Source organism: Apodemus sylvaticus, chromosome 1 (genome assembly GCF_947179515.1).
Source record: "Apodemus sylvaticus chromosome 1, mApoSyl1.1, whole genome shotgun sequence".
Classification (NCBI taxonomy): Eukaryota; Metazoa; Chordata; class Mammalia; order Rodentia; family Muridae; genus Apodemus; species Apodemus sylvaticus.
Window position 1 is genome coordinate 46,309,914 of NC_067472.1, and position 15,216 is coordinate 46,325,129.

The 15,216-nt window shown below is 40.2% G+C and overlaps 1 protein-coding gene across 1 annotated transcript in view; it reads right to left on the reverse strand.

Moving 5' to 3' along the window:
• LOC127689275 (guanine nucleotide-binding protein G(q) subunit alpha) overlaps positions 1-15,216 on the reverse strand; it is a 254,203-nt gene that overhangs the window by 34,625 nt on the left and 204,362 nt on the right. The window contains exon 5 of the mRNA XM_052188768.1: positions 14,556-14,685. Within this exon, the coding sequence (XP_052044728.1) occupies positions 14,556-14,685 (130 nt within the window). The remainder of the gene's footprint in view (positions 1-14,555; positions 14,686-15,216) is intronic.

Consider the following 15,216-nt stretch of genomic DNA (forward strand, 5'->3'; position numbering starts at 1 on the left):
ACCAGATGGAAATGGACTACAGCTCAGGACCTTGGAGACAATTTCTATGTCAAATAGTCTACACATGTGACTACTCTGCCCAAATTAACATAAATGGTTCATTTGTTTGAATCTTTGTTGTTGTTGGAGCAACTTGGAAATTTATCTTCAGCTATATGAAAACATTTGATGCTGCAGTTAGAGCACCACCTAGTGGAGATTTGTACAACCTAAATAATGGCAGAGTAATAAAAAGTTAGCTTTACAGAAGTGACCATTTACTAAAAAAAAAAAAAAAAACAAAACCCAAAGAAATAACCCACCCCCCAAAACTCTTACTTCAAATGAAAATATTTTTACTGGGTCTGAGGGCTATTAAGTCTATTAACTACTGTCCTGAAGAAATAGTGACTTAAACACTGATACCATATTTGAGATGAGAGAAATACTTGTAAATTAAATATCTGTTAAAGATTAAAAACTGGAACTCACAGAAACTTTCTACAACTCAATAAAAATGAAAACACCATAGCTGATTAAAAATGGGCAAAGGACTTGCATAGACGTTGTACAAATGATTAACAAACAGCACATGAAAAAAATGCTCACCATGACCAATCAGGGAAACCCGAGAGAAAAATCACAAATGATACAACTTCTCAACTCGTTAATGATGGCTATTATTACAAAAATAAACAAAACTGGTAACTATTACTTGTTGGCAAGGATATAGAGGAAGACGAAGACTCATGCTGGTGGGAACATAAAAATGATATGGTTGCTATGGAGACATTATAGTAGCTTCTTATGGAATTAAAAAAAAAACAGAATTACTATACAATCCAGTAGTTCTATTTCTGGGCACATATTTAAAAGAACTAAATAGTGGGAACTCAAAAAAGTCAGTCTGAGCGCACAGTAGGAGGCTGAAGAAGGAAGCCACAGCAACAGCTTCTGAAGGGTGAGTAAAACTGATGTATTCCCACACGGAGTGAGATAGTTACATGAACAGATATAAATGAAAGGGGAATTTACTGTGAATACAAGTGGAGATTCGGTTTGGGAAGATGAAGAAGTTCTAGACATGGTGGTAACAGCCACACGGCAATGCAAATATTCATAGTACTTCTGAGCTATCCACTACTTCAAAGTGGACAAAAGAGTAAATTTCATGTGTGAACTTTAAAATAATTATCAGTGTGAAATATGAAATAAAACCTTTTCCTAAATTTGTGTATGTGTTCGTGTGAGATATGTGAACATGTGTATAGAGGCCAGAGGTTGGGTGTCTTCTTCTATGTTAAGCTGCTGCTGAGAAATAAAATAATAATAAGAAAACAAAGACATAGTTATAGCTCTTTCATTTAACTCTTCCCTGCTCTCAGCTTTTTCTAGCTCACCTGTATCAGTAGTTTATAAGACTCACAGCCCAAAGAGTAGGTTACTATTGGTAAATACTGAGATGCCCTCAAAGGGGAAATGTCTACTTGTAAGAAGCCTGGAGAAAATAAGTAACACTGTGGTCCTTTGTGGTTTTTTAACTAACAATGGACATGGGGTGGGTGTCTTGGTTAGGGTTTTCTGCTGTGAATAGACACCATGACCAATGCAAGTCTTTTTTTTTTTTTCTCGATGCAATAACATGAGGGATTCTTTATTCCAGAACTCTGGGTTCCACAGCCGTACACCGCGCAGGGATAGAGGACTGTGGACCCCAATGTAAGTCTTATAAAGACAAGATTTAACTGGGACTGCCTTACAGGTTCAGAGGTTCAGTCCATTATCATGAAGGCAGCATCCAGGCAGGCCTGGTGCAGGAGGAGCTGAGCGTTCTACATCTTCATTTGAAAGCTGCTAACAGAACACTGGCTTCCAGGCAGCTAGGATGAGGGTCTTAAAATATATGCCCACAGTGATGCATCTACTCCAGCAGTGCCACTCCTCCCAGCAGTGCCACTCCTTGGGCTGAGCATATACAAACTATCACAGTGGGGTGTGGGGGGGCAGTCTGCTTTCCTTTAAGTCTGACCCAGATGAGAAAAATGTGCTTATTTTATGCAAACATCCAGGTTGGTGGACCACAGGTATAAGTTCCAAGGTGTTCAGATCCTAGGGTGATTACCGATTGCTCTGTGGCTACCAACAGCAGCCCAAGTACATCTACAAAGTAACACCTGGAGATTTCATACACAGGGGGACAGGATACTCTTCCAAGGAATTACTGCTTCCAATAAGTGCAACAAACTACTCCTGATGTCCCTTTGAGGGTCTACAGAAGGCATGGCTCATCAGCCAAGAATGACATAGCTACTGTGTTATAGCAGGCCCTTCCCTGGGCCTTTCTTTCCCAAATGCTCTCTGTTCTCCTGAATCTTATATAAAGTTAAATACTCAAAATTTATTCTTAAGATTTCTCTATGAGGCCTGTAGTACAGCCTGGTAAAATGGGTTGAGAATACTGACATCTCAGGAGAAGCATTTTTCTCTTACATATACATATATGTGTGTGTGTGTCTGTATGCACATATATGTATATATATATGTGTCTCAAGACAACAAAGTTGCCTAAAAGTGAAGGAACAATTTCTATGTCAAAGAGATCTGTTTTCATAGGGTTTTATTTCTATTTTAGCCTAGCCTGAGACTTAATCAAGACTGTTAAATCTTGAAGTCATACAGCCCACCTACTACCATCTGTCCCTCCTGCATGGGACCCTGAATGTGAGGAATCCATTGCATTTTAATACTCTGAAGCTGCAGATTTTATGCTTTGGCTCTGGATAAACAGAAACATTGCGAAGGATACTAGATTTTTATCTTTCTGGATTTGGAATTATCACCATCACATTATAATAATCACTTATGTAACACCAACAATGCGCCACTGACTGTCCTGTTTCATGTGTTTAGTTACAGAGTGAACCTTTATTGTAACCCAAATACAGCCAGCCCTAGAGTCTCAAACATTGACCATAGCTGATCTGGGGTTTGGATACATGTAATAACTATGGCCTACAACTGCTCCTTTGGTATTTGAGGTACTTCTGCATTGCTAACAGAAAATGAACACTGAATAACTCAAGAAAGTCCTATGGTCTTCAAGCCTGAAGCTCCTTTACTGTGACGTGGCGCCACGTCAGAAGGTCATATAGATATATAGATGCTCCCTAGACCATGGCAGATGCTCAACAAGAAGCTCCGGAGCCTTCTTATGCCATGCTCACCAATGCAGACAAGTCTTCCTCTTAGCCTATCAACCGGCAATAAACTGTGGACCCAACACTGGGCTTGGGACCTGCAGCCACCTCCTGCTACTCGCTGCTTCGTACCTCTAGTTTCTCTGTGGCATAGCCACCAAAGCCAATGGCCTTTACAGCAGCAGGACAGTTTCTGTGAGGCACACCTTTATACTGAGAATGTTTTCTGAAGAAGCTTACCTATAGATGTTCAGGTAGGAACTTGTTCTCCAGGCCCTGCTTCAGTGTTGTTTTAAACACTCTGAGCAGCCCCACGCCAAATGGGGGTTCTGAAAACAATGCAGAAGTACCTCAAATTCCAAAGGAACAGTTGTAGGCCATAGACTGAGCCACCAGTGCCTCGTCCCTGCCAGTGACGTGTACTCAGGACCAACGCTGCAAGAAGCAACCAACCTTCTGCTCTAAGTTCTGCTGGACCAGCAACAGGACTGAACAGTTCAGCAATGTACCTGCCAAGCATGCTAGAAAGGGTGGAATGGAAGCAGGGGATGGGAAGAGAACACGTGGACAGCTAACTCCACTCCAAACTCAGAGTCTGCATCTTCCAGGCCGGAAGCTCAGAAGAGGTGCTTGATCCCGACCTGATGAAAAAGTCACTGAGAGAACACAGGCTACAGTGACTCCAGGAAGAATCTTGGCAGAATAAAGGACAGACAGATGAAGACATAATGGAGACAGTGTATCTGGGTAATAATGCGCATTAGCTTTTGCTCACAGAGATGCACATCACTGAAGGAGACTGACAAGTCCACATTTCATGTTAGTTTTAGAATCTGGCATATGGTCTGAATATTAAGAATTTAAAATTAACCTGAGGGCTTAAATTTTCTGTATAAATTTATAAACAATGATTAGCTTTATAACTTAGCTTTATCTTTTTAAGAGATAAGGGTTTCTCTCTGTAACAGTCCTAGCTATCTTGGAAATTGCTCTGCAGACCAGTCTGGCCTCAAACTCACATATATCCACCTGCTCCTCCTGAGCTCCCACCTCCTGAGCTGGGATTAAATGCATGCACCACTTCCGCTGGGCCAGCTTTAGCTTTATAAGAAAGCATTCATTGGTTGAATGGAGAGACAGCATCTAATGACAGGAATTCATTTATTGTCTAATAACAAAAAGAATGATTTTTATTCAGCTACCAGTGACTCGTCCATGCCAGTGATGTGTACCCAGGACCTATGCTGGGTGGGAATGGAATGCATGGGATGGTACACTCATTATGTGCCCCAAACCAGGAGGGTTTGTGGAAGGACAGGCAAAGAAACTACTTCCTACTGCAAGCTGCCCCAAACAAAATCCCAAGCAAAAGTAAGCAGGTATCAGTGAGGCACAGAAACCGGAAGCTTGTCCTGGTCCATAAGCCTCAGCACAGAAGCTCCTCCCTAAGCAGTGTCGCATTTCCTTCTCTCCCTCGGGCATCAGCTCTACTTAGGTGTGACCTGGCTTCTAAAATTCCAGACCCTGTGTCTTTTAGCCAGAGAGGCTCTAAACATCTTAGATTTTCCTCTTGGTCTAATAATTGGCGACTTTCCTGAAAAATGAGTCAAAACTGAACAAAGTGAAAGGTTATCCATGTTTTGTGTCTCTGTAACATGACTCTTATTGAGCACTGACAGTTTAATCATAAAACAGGCCATTTCAAGTCCAGTCCTTCTTAGCTTACGAGTTGTGGCATCCCAGCTCAATGGGCAACTCTATGTGAGACAAAGGAAGCACAGATGGGAATCACGCTGGAAGCTGAGCTGAGAGCTGAAGCAAAATAGCTGCCTTTTGTCGGCAAGCTATTTAAGGGATGTGGCGGGAGTGAGGAGGGGCAATGGGGTTTATATTAAGCTACCAGTCAGGACGACTATGGCTCAAAAACGATTTCTGAATGACTTCACTAGGCATACCAGTCCAGTAACATATGGCAATCAAGGCACAGATCAGCTGTAAACTACAACGTGTATTAATAAAGTGTATTATTAGTCAGGAGGAACACATTTAATGCTATTTTAAAGAGAAAGCAAAATACAGGCACATTACATGTTCCTGTCTAAAGGAAATACAGGGACACAATGAAGCAGAGACTGAAGGAAAGGCCATCCAGAGACCTGCCTGACTTGGGACCCATCCCATGCACACACACTTTAGAATGGAACTTGCATGGTGGTATATGCCTATACGCTTGGCCTTGGGAGGTCAAGCAGAATTGGCTATACACGGATTTGGGTTTAGCCTAGGCTGCATGAGATCCTGTCTTAACCAACCAACCAACCAACCAACCAACCAACCAACCAACCAACCAACCAACATACCCACCACCCCAGAGTAGAATCAAAAGTTCCATAAGAAAGTGATCCTTCTGAGTATAATACTCTTTGGTACTTGCTACTTGGTTGCATTTAAATCTATTCTATTTCTCTATCTTTAAGATGGTGCTCATGATTCAATACTTAGAACCTATAACCCCAAAAGGGTTTCCAACTCACTCAATGTGTTAAGACTTACATTTTGCAAAAATATTTGCATGCTGTAGTGGTTTGGATAAGAATGACCCTCCACAGCCTCATATACTTAATCACCAAGGAATGGTACTGTTTGGAAAGATTATTAGATATGGCCTTGTTTGAGGAAGTGTCACTGGGGGTGGGCTCTGAGGTTTCAAAAGGCCAAACTAGGATGCGTGCGTGTGTGTGTGTGTGTGTGTGTGTGTGTGTGTATGTGTGTGTGAGTGTGTGTGTGTGTCTGTCTGTCTGTCTGTCTGTCTATGCTTGCAGATCAGGATGTAGCTCTCATCCAGCACCAGGGCTGCCTGCCTACCACCATACTCTCTGCCATGATGGTTATGGACTAAGTGTCTGAAACTGGAGACAAGCCTTGAATTAAATGCTTTCCTTTTTAAGAGTTGCTTTGGTCATGGAGTCTCGTCACAACAACAGAACAGTGACTAGGACACAGACTATTGTTCCTTTCCAGGTGTACTATCCATTGCATCATCTAGTCTCTGAAGAATATGTTTTGTCTCTGGCTACTTGGGTCAATGTTCACTTTCACAAAGATAATCCTAGTATTACACTCTACCCCCTTTTCACTAGACTTTGTATTTTCAAACTGGAGTGTACGTTAGTCCATTTTTCCTTTGCTATAAGAAAATATCACAAGCTAAATATTTCATAAGAGAGCGTTTCTCAGTCTAGTTTGGAGGCTGGAATTTTAACATGATGTAGCTCTATCTTTGTGCCACCGGTCAGTCTTGTTCATTAAGACTTTATTCTGTGAGACCAATACTGACTTTTCTCTAAGCGAAGTCCCCAGTAGCCTAATCACCATTGAGAAGATTCCTCCTCTAAAACATTCTACCACTTATTATTATTGTTATTGCTGTTATTATTATTATTATTATTATTATTATTATTATTATTATTATTCTTACACAGGGAACCACATATACCCCTGTGGTAACTTAAGCCATATCCAAATGAAGACAGAGTGAACACTTCCTTTGTTCTGGGTTGTTAGACTAAGAAGAACTGATTTAGGAACTAGACAATAAAGAAGCAAGAGTCCAACTCAACTCCTAGTTCAGGATTTGGTGAGAGCAGCAGCCCCTGGTTCTTTCTGGTTACATGGGCTCCTATGAGCTCCAGCTACAAAGTTATGACTAACATAAACACAGTGATCATTCAAACATATGCAGGGGTAACAAACAGAAGGATTTAACAGCTAGAGACCCAGGATGCCTTCTGTGAGATAATGTCTTCCAGATATAATAGGGAATCTGAACCCATAAAACCTCCGAATGCTCACCTAAACAAGACCGGAAAATGACATGCCAACAAAGAGGGGAGAAGTCTCACAAGGTCCCAACCCTAGATGAGAAGCTACAGGCAATTATGGCTACTGAGAGGATAACATTTAGTCTTTTCCAGCGATGAGCCACTATGATTTATCTAATCAAGTGCTCAGCACTAAACACAAGCGCGTCGAGCAACACTGATGAACTCAGCAGGCTGTATTTATATATACATATATGTAACAATAATAAAAGGGATCATGAATTTGAGAGGGAGTAGGTGTGCGTGCGTGAGTGAGTGTGTGTGTGTGTGTGTGTGACGACATAGGAGGAGTTGGAGGGGAGAGAAACAGAGGCACAAACAATTCTAGAAACCTACAGAGCAGCTCACAGTCATCTCAGATCTCCTCTTCTGGTCTCCACGAGCAATGCATGCACATGGTGCAAAGACACACATGCAGGCAAACCACCATACACATAAAGATAAATAAAATCACAAAAATTGAAATTAAAAAAGAAGTAGCAAACATTTTATTATTGAGTAATTGCATTTTAAAAGCTGTGTTTTCAGTATTTTCCATTTTGGTGTATGTTTCTACCTTCTGTTCTGTTAGCTTGAAAGGAAATTTCTAAGACAAAAGCTTTCATGTTTTTGGCCTTCATACAGTGTTTTTTCATACCGGAATCTTATTTAATAAGTGATAAAATCTATTGAATGATAAAACTCTTTTAAGACTAAATTAGCAGGTGATGTTTACACATGGAAGTTACATCAATTTCACCACTAAAATTATTGATGATATGAGCTATCATTTACTTGATACTTATGTGTTCTAGGTAGTTTATATATTACCTATTTTAATATTCCCCACAACAAAAGACAAATAACATCATTGTTACAGTTTGAATCTGGGATGCCATTTTGAATCCCCAGTTGCCAGCTTGTGGTCCTATTTTGAAGAGAGTGGGCCCCTTAAGAAGTGGGTCTGGGTGATGAAGAACAATTCTTTTCCTGTGTTCCTCTGGTCTGGTACAATGGGGATTCTGCCACATGTTCTCCTTACCATGAACCCCATCACACCTTCTGCCCTCTGAAGCCCAGGTAAACCTCCATACTTCAGTTGTTTCTGAATGCATTGTCTCCCAGCAATGGGAAAACTATCCTATATCTTAGGTGTTTACATTAGAATTATTAACACAGAGAAAGTAACTGTTCAAGATCACTCTGCTTGAGTGTGGAGCTTTGACTCAACCCAGGCAGTTGGATTCTTTTTACTTCCCTGTTCCTTAGTCAGGGACAGTTCAGAAATATAGTATCCTAAGTGTCCAATATCCCAGGAAATAAATTTCTGTCTTACTGCTGTGTGTATGTATGTGTGTGCTGCATACATGTAATTGTACAGATATGAGGGCCCAATGGCCATGTGCAAGTTAGAGCAGGATGTCGGGGGTCTCCATCATTTTCTCCCTATTGCCCAGAGACAGTGTCTCTCACTGAACTGGAAGTTCATTGTTTAGACTAATCTGACAGCAAGCATTCTGTAGAGACTCATGTCTCTGCCCCGTAACACTGACATTACAGGCATACACAACCACACCTGGCGTTTTATGTAAATGCTGGACATCTCAACTTAGGTCCTCATGCTTGTTCTCAGCTTCTGAGCCATCTCCCTAGACTATTCCTAGGGATTTTGTTTGTTTTGTTTTGTTTTGTTTTTGTTTTTAAGTGACATCTCAAGATTGTTTTAGTTAGAAATAATAGTATAATAATAATAATAATAATAATAAAACAAAGCCTAAAATCCCAATACTTTCCTTTATAGATAGTGTCACTGTAACATATTCAATCAAAGCAATTGAAGAAAGCTTGAAAGGGGCAGTTGTATCACCCAGCCTTGTGTCAACCAGGGGGCTTCAGGCAACCTGGACTATTAGACAGCACCCCCAGGCATACACACATGCTATTATTACTATGGAGAAGAGAATAAGCAATAGCTTTAAGTTTTATAGAATGTGGATTTCCTGTTTTCAAACAAAAGGGAGTAGATGGTAGTGAAGACCCTAGCTGGTGAAAACTGTCTAGACTCCAGTGAGCTGGACCCACACATTTCATTGGGAAATCTGTAATGCTGGGCTGCAGCTCTGAACTGTTCACCTGGGCTGCACAAAGGAGGGCCAGGACAAATCCTGCCAGCACCAGTGTCTCCCTTACTCCACACACTCCTTTATTTGCATGATTTTATTTGTTTATTCATTTATTTATGTCTATAGCTGTTCTGCCAGCTTATGTGTGTGTACCACATTTGTGCAGTGCTCTCAAAGGCCAGAGGAAGGCACTGGATTTGCTGAGATTATAGTTACAGACAAGCACTCTATGAGTGCTTAGAATTGAACCTGGGTCCTCTAGAACGCTCAGTGATCTTAACTACTGAGCCATCTCTCCAGCCCCATTATTTTTAAGGTGTCTGTTTTGAAGACATGTCAGCACACTAATCTTGGACTAGACATCTGTATTAATTTCTGCATTCATGTGTATCTCCATGTTTTCTTGTTGAAATCAATAAGAAAAACTCAAAGTAGCCTTAAGGGATTATTTTTTTTTAATCATTTTAATAGATAACACTAAAAAATAATTTCATTTAAAAATTTCAATCATATGGTTAATCTGTACAATATGTAATATATTTTTTCATGGGGAAATTATAAATGTAAATGAATAAAATATAAAATTTACACACACACATACAAACACACATATATTTAATCAAACTCCAGCAACTCAGACATAATCCCTGCAATTTAATCTTCAGTCACATCTATAATACAAATCATGTGTTTCAATTCTATATAATAAACACCTGTAATCAGGCTTGCAAATCTCCCCACTTAGGAGATGACAGGGAAAACATTAAAAATGTCAGGTGTCCTTGAGAAATAAATCATAACTTAAACCATTGGGGCTTTGTCAGAGGCTAATCAGTCTGGAATGGAGGATGAAAAGCCAATTTCAACTGGCTCTAGTCTTCCATGTGGACAAAGAGAAATAGTTCTGGGTTATTTAATGGAGGGAATGCAGTATGAGAATTGTCTTGCTAGGTAATTTCTGTGTTGTATGAACTTAGGTGGTGTAGTCCACATACCCATACTGACGATACGATCAGCATGTGACTGTAGACCATGGGCAGCTGTAACACTGTGGCAACTATTTGTACATATAAACACAGAAAAATACCAAGTGACAAGAAATGTTCAGTGCCATTAACAAGAGTATTGGCATGCAATTGTATGTTCAGTTTTCTCCTGGTGGTAGAGCTTGAAACCATGGGCATACCTGTAACAGACATATGCTCAACCACTGGGTAAATCTCTAGCTCCAGAAGAAATATTAGGATGTTCTTTTCTCCCTTCCTTTATTTTTTAAAAAAAAAAGAAAAGAAAAAACATATTCTTAGCTAGGCTTGGTGGTATGTACCTGGACCTCAAACATTCAGGAGTCAGAGGCAGGAGGATCATACAATCATAATTGTATATTTTACAATTAAATAAACAGAAATAAATTAGTGGAGAACTGATAGGTAGGTTTATGGTTAATGCTCTTATTGGCATAACTATAGGCCTCTGGCTCAAAGGTCATATACGGCGATCAGAAATGCCTTTCTCATGGCTGGGATGCTGCTCACTGGTAGAAGGCTAGCTTGCACAAGGCTCTGGGTTCTGACTACTAAAGAGGAATAAGGAGAAGAGACTAAGAAGGAGAACACTGAGGAAACGGAAGAGCTGAGAAGTTCAAGGGTGGAGAACAAGAATAAACAAGAGACAAGCTGCTAAAAAGGAAGAGAGGAGTGAAACCTGGGGGGGGGGGGGCGGGTGTGACACCAGAAGTGAAGGCCTTGCTCATCACATCATGTGCCAAGCTAAGTCAAGCAAGCATAACATCTGATTAGGAACCATAAAGAGGTTAAAAAATAATTCCCAAAAACCTACTCAGAATTCTCTCTCTCTCTCTCTCTCTCTCTCTCTCTCTCTCTCTCACACATACACACACACACACACACACACACACACACACACACACACACACACACACACAGTATTGAAGTATAGCCAACCAAACTCATATCCTAGACTAGATCCAATTAACAGAGACATTCTGAGCTGTTGGGGAAATGTCCTGTATTTGCCCAGTACTGTCTATAAATGTGATAAGGATTCAGAGTTCCAGGGCAGGTATTGCAACATCATGAAAGGAGAATTCTTACTCTGTCTACATCTTCTTAGCAGTGACAGCCCATTTGCTCTTTCTTTGGGTTGCGAACCCAGAAAGTGTCTTGGTCAGAGCTATAATCCTTGTCATAATGTACAGGAAACAGCTAGGCAGGTTTTAAAGAGGTATAAATGCAATTGTATTAAAAATGTCTACTTTGTCAACTGACAACTCCAGGCTTAGCTTGAAAGACAGACGTCTATGAGAACTAATTCTGGGAAATCCATCTTGATATTAGGAAGGCCTGGGTTAGGTGTGGGGTGAGTACCTTGATACTAACAGCAAAGCAAAACAAAACAAACCCAAAACAGAAAAAACTATAAGTCATCATGACCAAGCCAAAAGGACTATCAGTTAGATGTGTGCATTAACAAGAATCATGGAGAAGGTGCCATGTTCAGTAATAGAGCAGAAAGTCTTTAAACACAGTTAAAGACTGAAAGCTTAGTTTGAACATGCAGTGATGCATGCTGGCTATGTTCTTGTTCTAAGCTTTCAGAGGCTCTGAAATAATGTGTCCATGAAAGGATTACAGCAGAATAGTTGGCTGCATGCTGGTATGTTAACTGGGAAATACGAGAGGAAGAGAAGTCAGAACACAGCTCAGCACTACAACCTTGCTTTGTCTAATTCACTGGTTCATGCTTATTTCCTTATTTGGAGAAGACAAAGGAGAAAGACATTCATTCCCCAAACAATAGCAAGGCTGAGACTCTGCACAGACAAAAGTAGATCTGTGCAAAACTGCAGAGATTAATACGCAGCATTTACCAATAACTAAAACACAAGTAAAAGGAAATGATCTGGAACATTCTCGCTGTGTACCCCACCCCCGTGTCCATGTGTACTTGCACTCTAATCAGCTACCTTTTGGAGGGGAGGGAGAGGGAAGTAGGATTGTCTCACAGGCCTGGAGCTTGCCAGACAGTGTTGGCCTCGCTGGCTAGGAAGCCCCAGGGATCTGCAGTATCTACCGCCTTCTCAGAGCTGGGATTACAAGTATGTACCACCATGCCCAGTTTTAGGTGTATTCTGGGGACTGAACTGATGTCTTCCTGTACTTTACCAAACAAATCAGCTCTCTGGCCTCTACAGTATGTCTTAGCTATGCTGCTTGTGGTCTAGAGTGCATTTCCCCCAGTTCTGCAGGATAGAAAGGCTATCAGCATTCATTCCCAGGGTTTTCTCACAAATATATACCAAGGTAGGTACAGTCAAGTCTGCTTTGACTCAAAGTTGTGAGCAGTACACTTTCAGACCAAGAACAAACTGCCAAGAATTTATTCTTGTTTTGTCCGAACCCAAACCAGGAAGTTTCAGAAACCAGAATTCTGTAGTTCTGAATTACTTTAGTGGTTTAAGAAGTTGGAAGTAATGACATTTGCATGTTTTACTACAACTGAAAATATGAACGTGTGCTTCTGAGCTGTGCCCTACGCAGAGGTGCTGGCTGTGGGTAGTACTGTCCTGGGATACGTAAGCATCAGCTCTAGTGCTTGACAAGGCCCGAGAAAAAGCTCTAAAGTGGGTATGGCTCACCTCACAGAATTAAGAGACTGAATGGTGAAGATGACAGTGTGTACAGGTCACACAAGCTCTGGTCATCTGAGGAAACGCTTTCATCAGATTGGCCTGTAGGCATTTTGTTGATTAATGATTGATGTGTAGACATGGCCTAGCCTCATTTTAGGTGGCACCGCCCTGGGCAGGAGGTCCTCGGTGGCACAGGCAAGCACGCTGAGCAAGCCATGGAGAACAAGTCAGTAAGCGCCACACTGCCAGTCTCTTGCCTCCACGTTCCTGCTTCCGTGCTCCTGCTCCGACTGCCTTTCATGATCGAATATAAAAAACCCCTTTCCTCCTCAAGGTGTTGGTGGTCATGGTGTTTGTCATAGCAAACAGGGACCCAGCTTTATCATTTTAATCTGTGGCACAGTATATCATGAACCAAAGGAACTGGGCCATGCTTTTACCAAAAAAAAAAAAAAAAAAAAAAAAAAAAAAAAAAAAAAGAAGAAGAAGAAAAGAAAAAGAAAAAATAAGAAAAACCCCACCTACATACTGAATGACGATTTACTGATAGAAAGTTGAAGATGTAAGATCAGGTGAAATGATCACATAAACAAAGACCTTGAATGTTTTGCTAGACTTAGCTGACAGGTTATTCAGAGAATTGACTGCTTTGATATTATGCTAGTTTTAAAGTGGCAAATTGCTTACCATTAAATCACAGCATGCAGTTCTCTGTAGATTGAGCATATTTACCGAGTATGAAATGTGTACTGGTGGACGTTGATCTTACCCTTGCCAGTATGAAAGCCTAAGAGTGAAGTGGTGTGTGTTTCTTTCATCTTCTGTACAGATGACATTTGTGGATTTTATTTTAGTGGATAGCAAATTGATCATAAGAAATGAAGATCTATGCAGTAAGTTTTATTGTCTTTGGTCCATGTGCCCTATTCACAGAAAAGAGCAGGTGTATTTTTTAAGCTTCTTGATGTGAATTTTTCCAACCTTGTGTTTGTTTTGTTATCCTGGCCCGCACACCACAGTTGTGAACCAAGCAGCTCTTTACAATGTCTAAAGTGTACAATATAGTAAAGTACAGTCTGCAGGAATTATGGAACAACAAGTAGGCACAAGTACAGATTTTAAAAAGAGAAACAGAGAGATGTAACAGTAAAATTTCCACACACAACTGCCCAGCTCACATTTTGATAGCTGATAGTTATATAATTTACTGTGCTTGTAGGCATTCTGCATTTCAGCTCAGGGGCCAATGGTTGATTAATAGATCTCAGCTTGTTAGCTGATGCAAAACTCTGCATCCTGTAATAAGACTAGTAAGACCAGTAAAAAACAAAAAAACAAAAAACAAAAAAACACAAAAAACAAAACCACAACAAGACAAACAAACAAACAAAACCCCGCTATCTTAAAAAGATCAAGAAGGCAGAAATTCTTATATACCTTAAAGAAAGGTGTGCAGAAAGTAAATTCTGACATGGCAGATCTTAGTCAACCAATTTGTTTCCACCTTTACTTAATAGTCATTAGTTTATCCATCTGCAAGCTTTTTGGCATGATTATTAATCACACGTCCATTCACAACACATCCTCTGAACTCAAGCTAAAAGGTTGTTTCCTATACTTCTGCATACCCACCCATCATGCAGACATGGCTTCACTTTCCTTCTTCTCCCACACCTCATACCTTGCCATTTATTTCTATCCAGTAATAAAATGATCAATCACCATCTATCCAAAGAGTACTTACCTCATTGTCTGACTCCACAAGAACTTGATCATATTCGCTAAGCGCTACTAGAAACATGATCGAGGTGACATTTTCAAAGCAGTGTATCCATTTTCTTCTCTCTGACCTTTGGCCCCCTACATCGACCATTCTGCAAGGTTAACAATATTCATATTAATAACAAATCAAGAATATAAATAGAAATACCACTTACAAACCAGGGAAAACTCACTACTTTCAAGACAATGGCATCTAAATCAATTAATTAATATTGACTATATATTAATTATGTTACCCGACAGAAATAAGACATGGTAGACACAGAAATCGCTGTGGTTATTGATATGTTACTTAGATATGTATGAAAATTGTAACTATGTAATAATATTTTACTAAATTATTCATGGCAAAGGTAAACACTGAGTTGTTTTTTTTTTTTTATGTTCAGTCCAAATGACAAATAATAAGCTTCCCTTTCCTTTCCTAGATGTCAGAGTGAAGACCCTCGCATGCTACTAGAGGAAGCCAGGCATGATCATGGATACATTTAAAGATACTAGATGCCATTCATTTCCATACACAGAGGCTACTAAATGTAAATGTGAACCTGCTTATGTTCTGCCTATAGAATAAGAATTTGGGGCTTTTTCTTCTTTAAATATTGGCAATAATTTGACATATC